Source organism: Mustela erminea, chromosome 20, assembly GCF_009829155.1.
Source record: "Mustela erminea isolate mMusErm1 chromosome 20, mMusErm1.Pri, whole genome shotgun sequence".
NCBI classification, from domain to species: domain Eukaryota; kingdom Metazoa; phylum Chordata; class Mammalia; order Carnivora; family Mustelidae; genus Mustela; species Mustela erminea.
Genome location: NC_045633.1, coordinates 24,715,988 through 24,730,220, shown reverse-complemented (window position 1 = coordinate 24,730,220; position 14,233 = coordinate 24,715,988). Strand labels below are relative to the sequence as shown.

Here is a 14,233-nt window from a genome sequence, read left to right as displayed (position 1 = left end):
ATCACGGGTCTCTGGCTGGGGCGGGGCGCCCAGGCCCGGTCAGCTGCTGTGAGGAGGGTACCCTCCCGCAGAGTCTGGGTGAGGAATGGCTCAGCCTGGGCACAGGCAACTTTGCCCTGCTCGATGGCGGTCGGTGAGGGCCCACTGGGGTCGGGCGCTTTCCCAGTAAAGGGTTCTGGAGGCCGGCATTTGCGAAGGAGAGATGTCATCTTTGTTGCAGACTTAGTCCTGCTTTCCAGAGGGCTGTTAGAGGCAGGGCTTGCCTCCTGCCATGAGGCTGACAGGTTGCCCCATTGGCAGGGCCTGGCCAGACCAAGAGAGCGCTGGTGGGCAGGAGGTGGGCACACTACCACCAGGATTCCTCTCTGGACTCGGGGATCAGGCGTCTCAGCACATCGCTAAGGAACAGCCTTCTCCCCTCTTCTCAAAACGATTACATCAACCCAAGGAGCCTCTCCAGGGTGGCAGTTTCTGGAAAGGTCAGGTTGTCTGAATCAGAAGCGAACCAGTCTGAGCGAGTCTCTTGGAAGGCTCTGTCTCTACCTCCTGCCCGCCTTCCTTTACCGGCCTGGGTTTGTCAGAGTCCGAGAAAGCACGACCGTGTAATTCCCAGTCGAGACAGTCAGCCTCCTCGGGTGTGTTTTTGTTGTTTATAAAATTAGCCAATCATTGTCACCTAGTGGATCAGATTAGGTGTAATCCATACTAATGTTCAAATTAAGTCATGGAAAGCAATTAACGCCGCAAAAATGGGCTGGTGAAAAATGATAAGGTTGGTCAAATAGTTTCACTGTGCATAATGGTGTTTTTTAAAATGCCCGTCTCCGTGCAGTAATTAAATCATTTACATTTCAGATGGAGTGCACGCACCTCCAACGCTGGTGATTGCACACTCCCTAATTGCACACCTCTCCGGGTAGCAGGGATCTATCAGCCGCTGCTACAGAATGTCTGCTTCCCCGGGAAGCCAGCTGGGCTCCGCGTGCCCCAATGTGTGCCTGGCTCAGAGGGACCAAGAAAAGTGTGCTTTGCCCCATGTTGTCCCAAATTTGGACTTTTTCCTCCTCCCTCTCGCTCCTCCCTTCTTCCTGCCTTCTTTCCTCTATAAATAAGTACACAGGATTTCTCAAGCAATCAAATCAAATCGAATGGAATATTTTGCCACAGCACAAGATGCACTTACATGTTTGAGCCCATCATCTGTAACAGGGCCACAGTCAAAAACTCTGGGGCGACGTCCGTGGGTTCAGCTGATACCTGACTTCTCTTTTAGCCCTTTTAGCTCGAGGGAGGATGCCCACCCGCTTCACCAACTGAACACTGACACCCTGGCTCCTTCCCGGGCGTGGCTGTCTATGCAGCAAACTCTCAGATGATGGAGGGGTGAAATGTGCCCCGGATCTAAGCGGACGTGGCCCTGAACCCATGTTCCTAGTCCTCAGAGGAGGGTTATTCAGTGAATCTAGAGCAAACGCTTTAGTCAGGTAGGACCCCATGGGTCTTCTTGCAAAGGGGACTTGGAGCAGTGAAGCCAGAAGACTGACCTCCCATCTCTGCAGCACAGGGTGGTTTTCAGCCTGGAGCAGGAGTCTGTGGAAGTTAGTAGGATGTGGCAAAACCTTGCTTCTTGGCTTGAGCGGGGGCTGAAATCCCCTGGAAGACCCCAGGCTGCCTGGATGCCAGCCCTGCCTTATGCTGTCCAAAGGTGGAGGTTCATTGGCTGGGTCCCCGGCTGGGGGTTTCTGCCCTCCTGGGGGCTGCAGGAACATTTGAGCCCCGGAAAAGGGTCGGGTGAGGACAGGATGTAGTCAATGCTGAACTTGATGCCCCTGGGCTCCTCCTTCCGCAAGGCAGCGGGACTGGTGGGGGCAGGGGGCTGGCGGTGGGGGGTTGGCTCAGGCGGCCCCGGAGGCCCCTCCGCAGCCCCTGTGCGCGCCTCCCCTGCCCCCTCGCGCTTGGGGCCGCGGCGACGGCGCCTCCGCCGGTAGTTGCCGTTCTCGAAGAGGTCCAGCAGCGACTCGCAGCCACCCGCGAACGTCCAGTAGTTGCCCTTTCCCTTCTCGTGGCCCTCTGTTCGGGGCACCTGCGGGAGAGGGAGGGGCTCCAAGAGGGTCTGGCCCCCGGTGCGCGCCGCCCACCCTTCTCCGCCTCTGGGCAAGTGCTGGAGAGGTCCCTGTCCTTGCGGTGCATGGCGTTGGTCATGGAGCAAATCGGAGGCACTCCGATTTGCCAAAAACGAACTTTCCAGCAGCTGTTGCTGCAAAACCTGCCCCCACCCCGAATCAGGGAGCCCTCAAGCCCGGGACACTCAGGGGCCTTTCCAGGGAGCAGGGCGGCGGGCTGGGGCCAGGGCTCACCTTGACAAAACAGCTGTTCAGGGACAGGTTGTGGCGGATGGAGTTCTGCCAGGCGCGCTGGTTGGCTCGGTAGTAGGGGAACTTGCGCATGATGAAGTCGTAGATACCGGACAGGGTGACCCTGCCCGAGGGGCTCTGCTGAATGGCCATGGCGATCAGCGCGATGTAGCTGCAAATAGGGGCGCATAGGGCCATGCGGGGCGGAGGAGGGGACACCCCGGAGTTTGGAATCCCCTCCAGCCAGGAGCCCCTCTAGGAGTGCAGGGCTTCTCCGCCCCCAGGGCTCCGTGGTGTGTGGGAGGTGCAGACAGGAAGGGGCTGCTGGGGAGCATGAACCCTGGAGGGCCCCGCTCCCGCTTCTGCTCGGACCCAGGAAGCTCATCTTCACTCTTGGGACTTTGCTGAGGGGACGCGTCTCCTCCTCTGAATCCCCCCACCGCCCCAGCCCCCGCCCCCCAGGGAAGCAAGCCCTCCCTCCATCCCAGGTCAGCCCTTGAGGAGGAGGGTCGCTGGCGGGGAGGCTCTGACCACGCGCCCTGAGGTCACCTGTAGGCGGGCCGCGTGAGTCGCTTCTCCTCGTCGGAGCTGCCTGCTGGGTAGTCGTCCGCGTCGTAATTGAAGCAATTGTAGGGATACTGCGAGCTGTCAAACATCTTGGCGCGCCCGGCGCCTGCGGGGGCCGCCTCTGTCGTTGCCGCCGCCTCCGCGCCGCCCGCCAGCCCGCCAGGTCGGTGTGAGGTTTCCCTAGCGTGGGCCGGCAGCGTCTGCACTGCGGGCTGCTCTACCCCCGAACTGGGAACCTGGGCTTCTGGGGTCCCCCCCGCCCGCGCCCACCCGGTTCTCGCATCCAATCCCAGCGCGGGGGAGGCCCCAGCCACTAGTAAAGCGGCTGAGGGGAGCCGAGCGGGGCTCTTGGTGACCCTCTGACCGCCGCGGACCCAGGGAGGAGGGAATGCCGCTCTGGGTGGTCCGACAGGCGGGACGCCACCCCCGCCTCCCGCTCCCCCCAGGGTGCGCGTTGCCGCGCTCCCTGCGCGGGCCCCAGATTTCGAGGCAGAGCAGCTGGGTATCCCTCCCACCCCCAGCCCCCGAGCCAGAGCTGGGGCTCCTCCTGGGCTCCCTGGCCTGGCGGATGTTTCCTCGGAGCTCGCGGGTCCGTGCGCCCTGGACGCGCAGGGAGCCACTAGCTTCTCCCGCGCCCTGGATTCCAGAGTGGACCCTAGGGTTGCCAGGCCACAGGCCGGGCCAGGACTGTGGCCTCCTCCACCACCAGGCTCAGCCCCACCTCCTGCCCTGGAGCAGCAGGGTCCAGGCCAGAGAGTTTGGAAACATTGAGTGTGCTCCCAGGACAGGGAGCTCGGTGCCCCTTGCACTCAGGGGCTCGCTGAGTGAGCAGGCTCCCGAGCCCCTCGTGGGATCTGGAGGAGGCACCCCTCTGTGCAGTGAGAGACAGTGTGGCTGGGTCCCAGGGCCTTGGAGGAAATGCTGGACCCTTTCCCTCTGACCCCGCTCTGGTCCAGTGCCAGAAAATTCTGCTTTCAAAGCACGACCTTTAGGTCAGAAATGAGCTATGTTCCATTCAGCCAGCTGGCCTCACGAGAGCTTGATGCTGCCCATTGCCGCTGGCGGAGAAGGGTGGACAGGCCTGACTTGGTGCCTCCAGGTTCCCCCAGCACCACCTGGGAGGCCAGTTTCTGCTGACAGTCCGACAACCCCACTGGGCTCAAAGACATTCAGAAGCTCCATGTTGTCCCCTCTGTCATATGCCAAAATCAGATGAGCTGGGCTGTGGGAACATAACACGGTGCAGCCCCCATGGAAAACATTCTCGCGGCTCCTTTAAAAACTAAACAGGTGGCCAGAGTGTTGACCAGCAACTGCCCTCTGGGCCATTTATCCCAGAGAAGCGGAGAAGTGAAGTCACCAGATGCCTGCACGCACGCCTTTCTGCTCTCATCCCCAAACTGGATCTTGCCCAGATGCCCTTCCCCAGGGAAATGGCAGAGCAAGCTTCGGTCCCCTCCACGTCGAGGGATACCTCAGTGACGCAAAGCTACCACCCACCGATACCCTGGAAGCCTGGACGGAACTTCCACTGAGGGCAAAAGCCAGCTTCAAAGGGTTACCTACTACATGCTGCCATTTACGGACCTTCTTGAAAAGACAGAATGGTAAAATGCAGAACAGAGGAGCAGTTTCCAGGGTGAGGAGGCGGTCCGGGCAGGAGGGATGGTTGCAGTGGTAACAGGGCAACGCGAGGGGCCCTTGTGGCCTTGCCACGCTCTGCGTGTGCTGCATCAGGGTCAAGGTCTTGGTCGTGGGATTGTGCGTTGGAGTGTTGCAAGATGTCCCCAAGAGGGGACTGGGTAAAGCGTCCCTAGGATCTCGGTTTCATTTCTCACAGCTGCATGGAATCTACGATTATCTCAAAATGAAAAGGTTAATTAGATGACCCTGCAGCTTGGAGACCCCAGATGCCAGGCTTTGGGAACGAGATTGGAGACAGGCCGTCTGTGCTGAAGAGGGAATCCCATCCCCTCGGCTCCACGGGGGCTTCCTCTGCCGGATCCTGTTCATGTCCTCCCCCTTCCCTCCACATCTTTCTGTCCAGCTCCAGCCGCCTTCTCGGAGAGTCTGGGTTCTGAGGCTTGGCCTCCGCAGGAGCTGCATGGTCAGACAGATGTAGTGGGAGCAGGTAGGATGGGCCGGAGCCCTGTCCTGGCCAGCGAGGTCAGTCGGCATCAGGGGACCCTGTGCACCGGGCTACGAGAAGGACCTTGAAGCCTCTGTCACACAGATGATGGACAAGCGGGAAACCACATGGTGGCTTCACTCCAACCTTCCACCCCTTGGCGAATGGCTCCTATGGCCCCTTAACCCTGAACCTCACGAGGAGGGAGCCCTGAGCTAGAGTAGCCCAGAGATGCACCTCTCAGGGGAGCTGTCACCTCCAGGCCTGGGTCACGCCTGGCCCATTCAGCACCTTACACATCATGTGAGCTGGCCCAGCCCCTGAAAATGGTCCCTTCCCTTGGAAAGGCCACATACCAGCCCATGGAGAAGCAGATGACAATAATCCCGGGCCCTGCGCCCCACTGGTGGTGATGATCAGAGCCAAAGACCACTTCCAATGACGAGCTCTCCTTACCGAAAACTCTCCTCCCCCAGGTGTCACTTCTGGGGGCCGATGGAAAACCCTGAATGTTGTGACAGCATGATAAGGAGGCGACCTTTTCTCCCAGCTGCAGCTGGGCTCCTCTGCTGGGGTGGGCATTTGGTCCCAAATCCTGTGATGCATTTTGTGACCCCTGGTGGAATCTTGCTTCTGTGTAAAGCCAGTAGACACATTCACATTCACAACCACATGGCTGGTTCTGCTGGAGTCTGTGTTGTGGGTGCAAGCCGATCACCTTCAGAGCCGCTGGGTCTGAGACCTTGTCTGGGTGCCGGGTCCCTAGCCTGGTTCTGGCTGATCCGTGGGCTGATCTCTGGACCCGGAACCCAGCACGAGGCACCTGCCAGCTGCTTTGATACCCACCAAGAGGACAAGCAGCCTGTCTGAGCTGACAAGAGCTGCCTGTGGCCAGTGTGGCACGTGGCCAAGGAGGAGGAGATGCTGAAGCCAGACACGGACGGGCAGGAGAGGGCACAGCCCCCGGGAGAGGTCAGCAGGGGCCTTGGCGTCCTGGCAGGGATTGGGGGGGGGGTGGCAGCAGGGGACAGTCTGGTCGGGCCACCTGGGCAGGGGAGTGCAGGCCGGGTCCCTCACCCCCTCTGAGGTTTCGGTTGGGCCCGTCCTGGACTCTCCCAGTGAGGTCGCAGGGGGTGGGCGGGCGAGTAAAGCGTGAAAGGACGGGACCTCCACACGGTTCCGTCGGGTCAGGAGGAAGTACCGGTTGGTCGGTTCGGAAACAAGCCTAATGAATTTTAGTTCCTTAGACTTCTGGAACATTTATCTGAATTACTTTAAAATGAACTTATTAATATGGGGCCTGGCAAGTGAGAAGGCTTCTCTGATTTTTAGGTAGAAACGTCCTTGAAATTCTACTGAACACAGTGGTGTCAGTAGCAAATAGAGTCAGGAAGGTTCTGAGATGTTTTTACATACACCGACTGGTTCTCCTCTCGGGACGGTCCCTCGAGTTGGACACGCCTGGTGATTCCATTCCACGGGGTCTCGCCTGTGTGACGCCTCCTGTGTGTGGCAGGGAGAGGATTCGAACTCAGACCCTCCAGGAAGGTGATGGAGACTCCGGATGTCCGAATGTGTGGCCGGGAGGCGGGGCGGAGACGTGGCACAGGCACATGGAGGAGATCCCCGGGGCCACCAGCCCTCGGGAAGGGTCTCCACGCCAGCCCATCGGTGGTTCTCACCTGCCCACCCAAACTGGCCATGCGGTGCCACTCACAGATATCAAAGGGCAGCGGTGACTCCTACCGGTTGGGATGCTTTCCTAAATGGCAAGAAGAAAATTCTGGTCTTGATAAACAATCTGTTTTTATGTTTGGAGCAGCGGGAAAGAGGATGGGGAAAGGAAGGGGACACAGGGACCTTCAGACACTCTCTGTTACGCCAAGTCACAGCTTGCTTGGACCCTGCTGTGTTGTTTAATTAAAGGCTGTGTCTGTTCCAGAAAGTGTATAAAACAGAGAAAGGTATGAAAATAGAAACCACCGGTAATTCAGTCGTTCAGAAGCAGCCTCTGTCCACACGCTGAATATTCAGTTTCGATTTCTGAAAGTGGGAACTGTTCGCAAAACGGCTAACATAGAACATTCTTCAAGAACTTGATTTTTAACCTTACAGGATATTGAACGAATCAGAACTCATTTATAAGTCGTCTTTTAAATGTAAATACTTTCAGGAAACTCCTTATGTGGATAATCATTTGCTAATTGGGGCATATAGATTTATTAATGCCCAGTTTCCTTAAAAATCAAACCAGAACCTTAAAGAGCAGAGGCCTCCAAGGCTTGCTTGTGCTGGGCTGGCGTTGGTGGAACGCACAGTGTTCCAGACCTTGTGAGAAGTTCTCCAGCTGGGCAAGTGTGCAGCAGCTCCCACAGAGGAAAGGTCCTAGTCTTTTCCCACAGTGATTTGGCTGGAGCTCCCTTGGAGCTCCGAGGGGAAATTTGGTTCTTTTGCTCCCAAACTTTCCATGAGTGACGCATGGGGAGAATAAAGAAGAAATCTAAAAATCACATCCATGTCACTTTTCCAAACCAACACCATAGGCATTAGAATAAGCTTCTGATGGCTGTGGCTGAGTGTGTGCTCTTGGCAGCCAAGGTAAATGGAGACAATTAGTATCTTGGGATTTCTTCTTGACCAGCAATCATGACTCTTTTAAAATCAGAAGCAAAACAGGGCATTCACAAATATTTAAACATGCCTTTCCAGAACCCTACAATTTAGTGTGATGAATGACCAAGGAAAGAACAAAGCTAATTATGTAAATCCTGCCCCCAGATGGGGTGGGGAGACTGCCCCCTTGCACTCTGTCCCTGCCTCACACTCACTCCTACCCATGGAGATCCCGTGGATCAAGCTAATGACTGAGGCTCACAAGGGCTTGGGACCCTCTATAGCGGGGCCAAGGTCCTAGTAAGAGGAAGGCCTGCTTCTCGAGGGGAGGCAGGCCACGGGCAGCAGGCATATAGCAGAGTGTGCAGTCTGTCTCACAAACAGCATAGGAGAGCAAACCGTCCTGTGTTTTGCTCATTGCAAGGACCTGTGCAGTAGCTCAGTAGAAACAGGAATAGCTAGTATACAGAAATGGAGTCAGGCTGATCTTCTGCTCCTAGCAAGTGAGCTTGGAGCAACTGTGAATGGATGGAGATGTTCTTGAAGTTCATGCAAAAGTCTTGACAGGTGCATTTTGTTTCGTGTGCTGCATAACAAGCCACTCCAAACTAGTGGCTTAGGCTAAGAGCAGACATTTACGGTCTGGACCGACTTTCCGAGAGTTGAATTTGGGGGTGGTCCTTGGGCCCTGCAGTGTGGCTCTTGCTTTTCTGGGGCTCTCCTCTAGGTGGTGCAAGTGGACCAGTCTTGGGCAGTGTTTCTGGTGCCCATCCCACCCCGGGGTGGGGTGGGGTTGGGTGGGGGGCCTTTCCTGGCTGATGGTGGCCACAGGACCTATTTGGCTACAGCAGTCAGCCTGGTGAAGAGAAGTTGCCTCTTAAAGCCCTGCGACCCACAGGGATGGCCACACCAGGGGCCTCAGGTGGGCACAGCAGCCTAGCCTGATCTGGGCCGAGGCCCCAGTGTGGACCGCACCAGACCCCACCCGGCAGCTGACCCCTTTCACAGCTTCACCCCATTTGACCCTTTAAAACCAGCAGGCCAGGAGCCGTCCTTACCCTGTGAGATAGAGTGGACGCTGTTCCCACTTCCCAGGTGGGCAGGTCCCAGCCAGCTCTGAACCCTTCCTTCCAAATGCCGGGAAGAGTAAGAAAGTTCCCTCCGTGCATATGGGCAGCTCCTCCCCACGTGGGGGGGCTTTGGGATTCTGCTCTTTTGTCTTCCTTCACTCCCCACACACCACACCCAGGCAGAGGTTGCTTGCAACCTCCTTTGCTCGCCTCTTCTGTTAAGGTCCCTCTGGGTGGGGTGCTGGGAGGAGCGGAATGTTCCTCGGAAACTGGTCAGGATTTGGGATGGATGCGTGGGGGTGGCTCTGTGATCTGGGTGACAGTGGAAGCCGCTGGGGTGAGGCTTTGCGGCTGGACCGCCTGGGAGCCTGCCGAAGGCTCTGCCCGGGCGCTTGGCCTCTGAGGCTCTGGCCCCCGTGGTCTGTGCATTCAGGTTCCTCCCAGCTGGCCCGGGGAGCCAGAGGGTGCACCCGGGAGGGCCTGTGGTTTGTGAGGCACCTTTGTCATCCTTCTCTTGAGCTATGGGGGGTGTCCTTTGTCCTTCGTGCATCTCAGACTCCTGGGGAGGGGCTGGGAAATGAGGGGGTGCCCACCCACCTGCATTGCCTCTCTGCATGCATGTTGTCCCCCATGGCCTGCCCCCCTCCCTGCCCCTCGAGTCTCCAGAAGGAGTTCCCAGGCCGACTGAGGGGGGTTTTGTTTGAGTTCTTGCCCGCACTTTCCCCTAGCCACCTCTGGTGAGATGCTGTCTGGTCTGAGGGCCGGACGGTGGGTAAGGGTCCCGGGAAAGCTGACTTGCACCACGAGGAGTTGAATGGGAAGCCCTTTTTTCTCCTGCTTGCTCGGGACCTGCTCCCTCCGCTCTGGCCTCTTGGCACCCCACGAGCTTTCACTGGAGTCCCGGGTGGAAGGCTGGTCTGGGTGTTGGTTCTGAGTTCTCTCCCACAGCCGTGGGTGCGCCGGGGAATGGCTTAGTTTGATTTGACTCCAGGTCCCAGAGACAGGTTCTGACGTGAATCTGGGTGACCACTGCGTGCTTGCTTGCGACGCTCTTCCTGGCCAGCCCCGTCACTGGCCTCCCCCTGCTTTCCTCCTCCTCCCTTTGCTCAGGCAGCTCCCAAAGACCTGGGAGTCCTGTGCTGGGACCCGAGGGAAAAGCCCAGATGTGGATGTCCCACCGTGCCGCGGGCGCTGCTGCTCCTGCGCGGGGCCGCGGACACACGGGCGTCACGTTCTCTCACTGTCCGCAGGCCGGACTCTGAAGACCAGGGGCCGCGCTGGCTCCTGGTGAGGTCTCCTGCTTGTCCCCACGTGGCCCGGCCCGTGTGGCCTGCCCCTGCGTGTGCCGGGGGCGATCTGCAGGGGGGCTTCCTCCTCCTGCAAGGACGTCAGTCCTGGGGGATTGCCCCACCTTCAACTTGAATTGCCTCCTTGAAGGTCCGCCTGTGAATGCTGGCACATTGGAGGTCGGGCCTCCACTCAGGAGCTCGGGAGACCTGTCTTTGCACATGGCCCTGCCCCAGGATTTCCATCTCCTCTGTCCCTTTGCCATCCTTGTTATTTGGAGCCGCACATGGGGGTTGGCCGTGTGTCCCCCTCACCACCCTGCAAACCTCCAGGGTCCGTCGAGGTCAACAGTGGGCCCTCCGGCCTGCCTCCAGCAGCCCAGCCACCCAGTGAGCACCATTGGACCCGTGGCACATGGACCCGGGGCCTGGGGGGTAAGGACAGCAGCCCTGGCTTCAGAGTCCCTCTGTTCTCTTGGGGCGGCCTGGGAGGAGGCTGGCGGGTACGCTCTCCCGGCAGCAGAACTGGCGGCTTCTGATCGTGGGACCTCGTCAGGTCCTCCTCCAGGCACTTACCTGTTCCCCGTGCAGCAGGGACAGGGGCCCAGCAGGAGGCTGGGGGTGGGGTGGGTGAGGCCACAGGTACGCAGGTACAGCCACAGGCAGGAAGGGGCAGGGACGCCTGAGCCAGTGGTGTTACCAGGGGAGTGCTGGGTGGGAAGCGAGTGCCAGGTGGGTTACTGATGGGGGCTGCCTTTGGGGTTCACTTTATCATCCCCCCATTTACTTCCTTTGTAGCCTGAGGTCCCTTTGTGGTTCTGCTGTGGGCCGTACCCCCTCCGCCTGGCAGGCAACGGCCTGGCCATTCTGGAAACCTAAACTGACTTTTGTGCTGTATGTCAGCCCCTCCCTGAGCCTCCGTGTCCCCACCTGTGAAATGAGGAAAACAAGATGAACCTTGCTGTTTTGCCTTAGAGACCAGGAATAATTTGTGGTGGCAGCTTTGCGTGGAGCCAGGTGCACAGAAACCAGTGGTCCTGGGGCACCAGAGGGGCTGGGAGCCCTGGAGGTGGCCAGGGCTCTGATACCCAGGACTCTCTGCTCCCTGGGACTCTCTGGGGTTTATGTCAGTGCTCATCAGTGTCCTCCCCTTGGAACCCCTGGGGCTGGCCTGTCGCGGTGCCCCGTGCCCACACTGAGCCCCTGTAGGCAACAATCTCGGGGAGCCCCCAGGCAGGCCTCCCAGCAAGATTCAGGCCCTGCGGCCTACAGGGCCGGACTTCTCCTGGCTCCACTGGGCACACCTGGGCTGTGTAGATGTGATGCTGCCCTCTGGGACTGGCCCATGTCTTCAGGGACCCCCCTGCCCAGCTTGGTCAGCCACACCAGGAGTGGGACAGGGGGCTTCCCCCACCTCCTGCCTCCCAGCCACAGCCCCTTGGACCTTGGAAGCTGAGCCTGGCTCTGCCCTCTTCCAGGCCTGACCTATGTGGAGGGAGGCTGGGTGGCTGCTGAGCTCAGGGCGTGAGGGGCCCAGACCCCAGCATACATTTGCTCTATTTTTATTGCACTTTTACCACATTGCAAACTATTCCACAAAAATGTTGCAAAATTCAGCCTGTTGCCGAGGCCCTTGAAGGAGCCCGGGTGATGTCTTTGCACCAATGATCAAAGCGAAGTCAGGAGACGGGCAGCACCCTGGGCCGCCAAGGGAGGTCCCAGGCGCTGCTGGGTGGCTCTGAGAAACGGAAGACGTGGTCACTGACGTCACTCTGAAACTGGGAGTCTGCCCGCCGACCAGCCTATGGCGCCGTCGGGAGCCCCGCTGTGCACCGGGCCGAGACCGTGAGCCGTCTGGCCGCGGGCCTCCCGGGAGGGAGGACAGGTGGGAGTCCGTTTCAAGTTAGGTCCAGAGTGGGAGCACACCTGGCAGGAGAGGCTGGCCCCAGGGGGCGCGGCCCCAACGTGTGCATTTGGTGGGTGGTCTGGGGTCTGCAAGGTGTCGCTCTATTTATATACATAGACACCAAGTATAAATACAAAACAGTCAGTAAAGGCTTCCTTCCCATATAGAAGGGTGGGTGGCCCCCGCCGCCAGGCCGCCTTGTCCATGAGCACAGAGCGCCCCCTCCCCAGCCTTCTCCGGTCTCAAAGCGGACACCGTGAGTCCCGTCGGGCCTGCGGTGCCTGACCCACGGAGCAGTCCATCTGTTCCCGCAGTCTCCGAATCACAGCGTGGACACGCGTGTCCCTCCTCCACGGCAGGCCGGCGGCTCTCGGTCACTACCTGCCGGGGGGCACTCTGTGCTCGGCATCCAGGTCGTCTTCCAGCACGCTGTGCGGCCCGTCCTTCTCCACGCAGTCCCCAATGGCCCGCAGCACGATGCGCAGCCGCCGGTCCAGCGCCTCCAGGTGCGGCCGGTACAGGACGGGGGCCACGCGGTCCTTGCGCAGGGACTCTGCCATCAGCAGGCTCAGCCGGTACTCCTCTTTGGCCAGGAGCTGCAGCCGAAGGTAGGTGGACTTCCTGACCCTGCCGGGGAGAGACAGATCAGGCCCCAGCCTCTGGGGCCTGGGCACAGGGGACACCGGCACCAAGCCAGGGGCAGTCCCAGGAGGGTCCCTGCCTCCCGGAGGCGCTGCAGTAAGGGTCCTGCCTGGCAGAGCAGGTGGCCACGGGAGGCCTGGCAGTGCCCGCAGGGACCCGACACTCCAGGCAGATGCAGGGCGGGGAGGATGGCCCATGCATCCGGGAGACTGAGCCCAGCTCAGCCCCACACACCTTCCCAGGGCAGGGAGCTCCTGGTTCTGCCCCATGGCTTGGTTCCCTACCCGTAAAGGGAAGAGGTATGGGGGGGAGCCCCAAAGAGGGTGGCAGCGAGGGGCACGGAGTGCTGGGGGGGCAGGACGCCAGTCTGAGCCCTAGTGTCTTCATCTGTGATGGGGGCCATCACGGCTGGCCTGAGACATGCGCCGGGAGGGGCTGGGGATGCCAAAACTCGGGCTCTGGGTGCTGGGCTGCATGCTGCCAGGCCGTGGGAGTGGGGCTGGGGGCCTCTGCCCAATCTGTGGCTGGACTGAGGGCTCCCCAGGAGGCGGGGGGGACGCAGAGTGGGGCGCCATACCTGCAGCACTGCTGTAAAGGCACCAGAATGGACAGCTCATCATGGGAATACTTCCCAAACCTGCCGAGGAAGCACAGAATTATTGGGGACACGACATGCAGGACACCTGTGTGCAGAGCCTGCAACAGGGCACTCCATGGGGGACCCCAGCCCTGCAGCGGGCAGCGCCTTGTGTGCCCTACTGAAGAGCCACAACCATGGAGATGGGGCAGTGTGTCCCCAAGACACTGCTGTCCCCCAAGTCCCGGCTTTGTGTCCACAACGCCCCAGCTAACTGTACCCATTACCCAGGACTGTGCCCCAGTCCCCTGGCTGAGTGTCCCCAGCACCCCCAGTGGACTGTCCTCAGCACTGTGTCCCAGCACACTTGGTGAGTGTCCCCAGTGCTCTCAGTTGAGTGTACCCAGCATCCCAGCACTGTGTCCCCAGTGCCTCTGGCTGTCTCCACCACCCCAGCACTGTGTCCCCAGCAACATAGGCTGAGTGTCCCCCACACCTGCAGCTGAGTGTCCCCAACACCGTTGCCTATCACCAGCACCCCAGCACTGTGTCCCTAGAACCCCCAGCTGACTTTCCCCATCACCCTGGCTGAGTGTCCCAGCACCCTCGGTTGCCTGTCCCCCACCCCGGCACTGTAACTAGCACCCCTGGCTGAGTGTCCCCAGCACCCGCTGGCTGTCACCAGCACTGTGTTCCTAGCTCCCACAGCTGGCTGTCTCAAACACCCCCTGCACTGTATCCCCAGCACCTTGACTTAGTGTCACAGTACCCCTGGCACTGTGCCCCAGCACTCCTGGCTGAGTGCCCCCATCACCATCCGGCGAGTATCCCCAGCACTGTGTCCCGCACCCCCAGCTGACTGTCCCTACTATCCCTGGCTGAGTGTCCCCAGCTTCCCTGGCTGACTTTCCCCAGTGACCCTGGCTGAGTGTCCCCAGGATCCCAGCACTGTGTCCCCAGCACCCCCAGCTGTCTCTACCACCCCGCCCATGTCCCCAGCACCCACAGCTGAGTGTCCTGCACCCCCGGCTGACTGCATCACCCCAGCACGTGTCCTCAGTGCCCCTGCCCGACTGTCCCCAGTGCCCCA

At 59.8% G+C, this 14,233-nt stretch overlaps 2 protein-coding genes across 2 annotated transcripts in view; both read right to left on the bottom strand.

Moving 5' to 3' along the window:
* Nucleotides 1-1,233: 1,233 nt before the first annotated feature.
* FOXL3 (forkhead box L3) lies at nucleotides 1,234-3,010 on the bottom strand. The gene is made up of 3 exons (XM_032328674.1): nucleotides 2,904-3,010; nucleotides 2,358-2,526; nucleotides 1,234-2,083 (listed from the first exon to the last, which is right to left on the bottom strand). The coding sequence occupies exons 1-3, from the start codon at nucleotides 3,008-3,010 to the stop codon at nucleotides 1,691-1,693; spliced, it is 669 nt and encodes a 222-aa protein (XP_032184565.1). The 3' UTR covers nucleotides 1,234-1,690.
* Nucleotides 3,011-11,564: 8,554 nt separating this feature from the next.
* The window catches only part of FAM20C (FAM20C golgi associated secretory pathway kinase), a 36,443-nt gene continuing 33,774 nt past the window's right edge, over nucleotides 11,565-14,233 (bottom strand). Inside the window, exons 9-10 of the mRNA XM_032327696.1 lie at nucleotides 13,144-13,203; nucleotides 11,565-12,551 (exon numbers count right to left, since the gene is read on the bottom strand). Coding sequence (XP_032183587.1) covers nucleotides 12,302-12,551; nucleotides 13,144-13,203 — 310 coding nt within the window. The 3' untranslated portion in view covers nucleotides 11,565-12,301. The remainder of the gene's footprint in view (nucleotides 12,552-13,143; nucleotides 13,204-14,233) is intronic.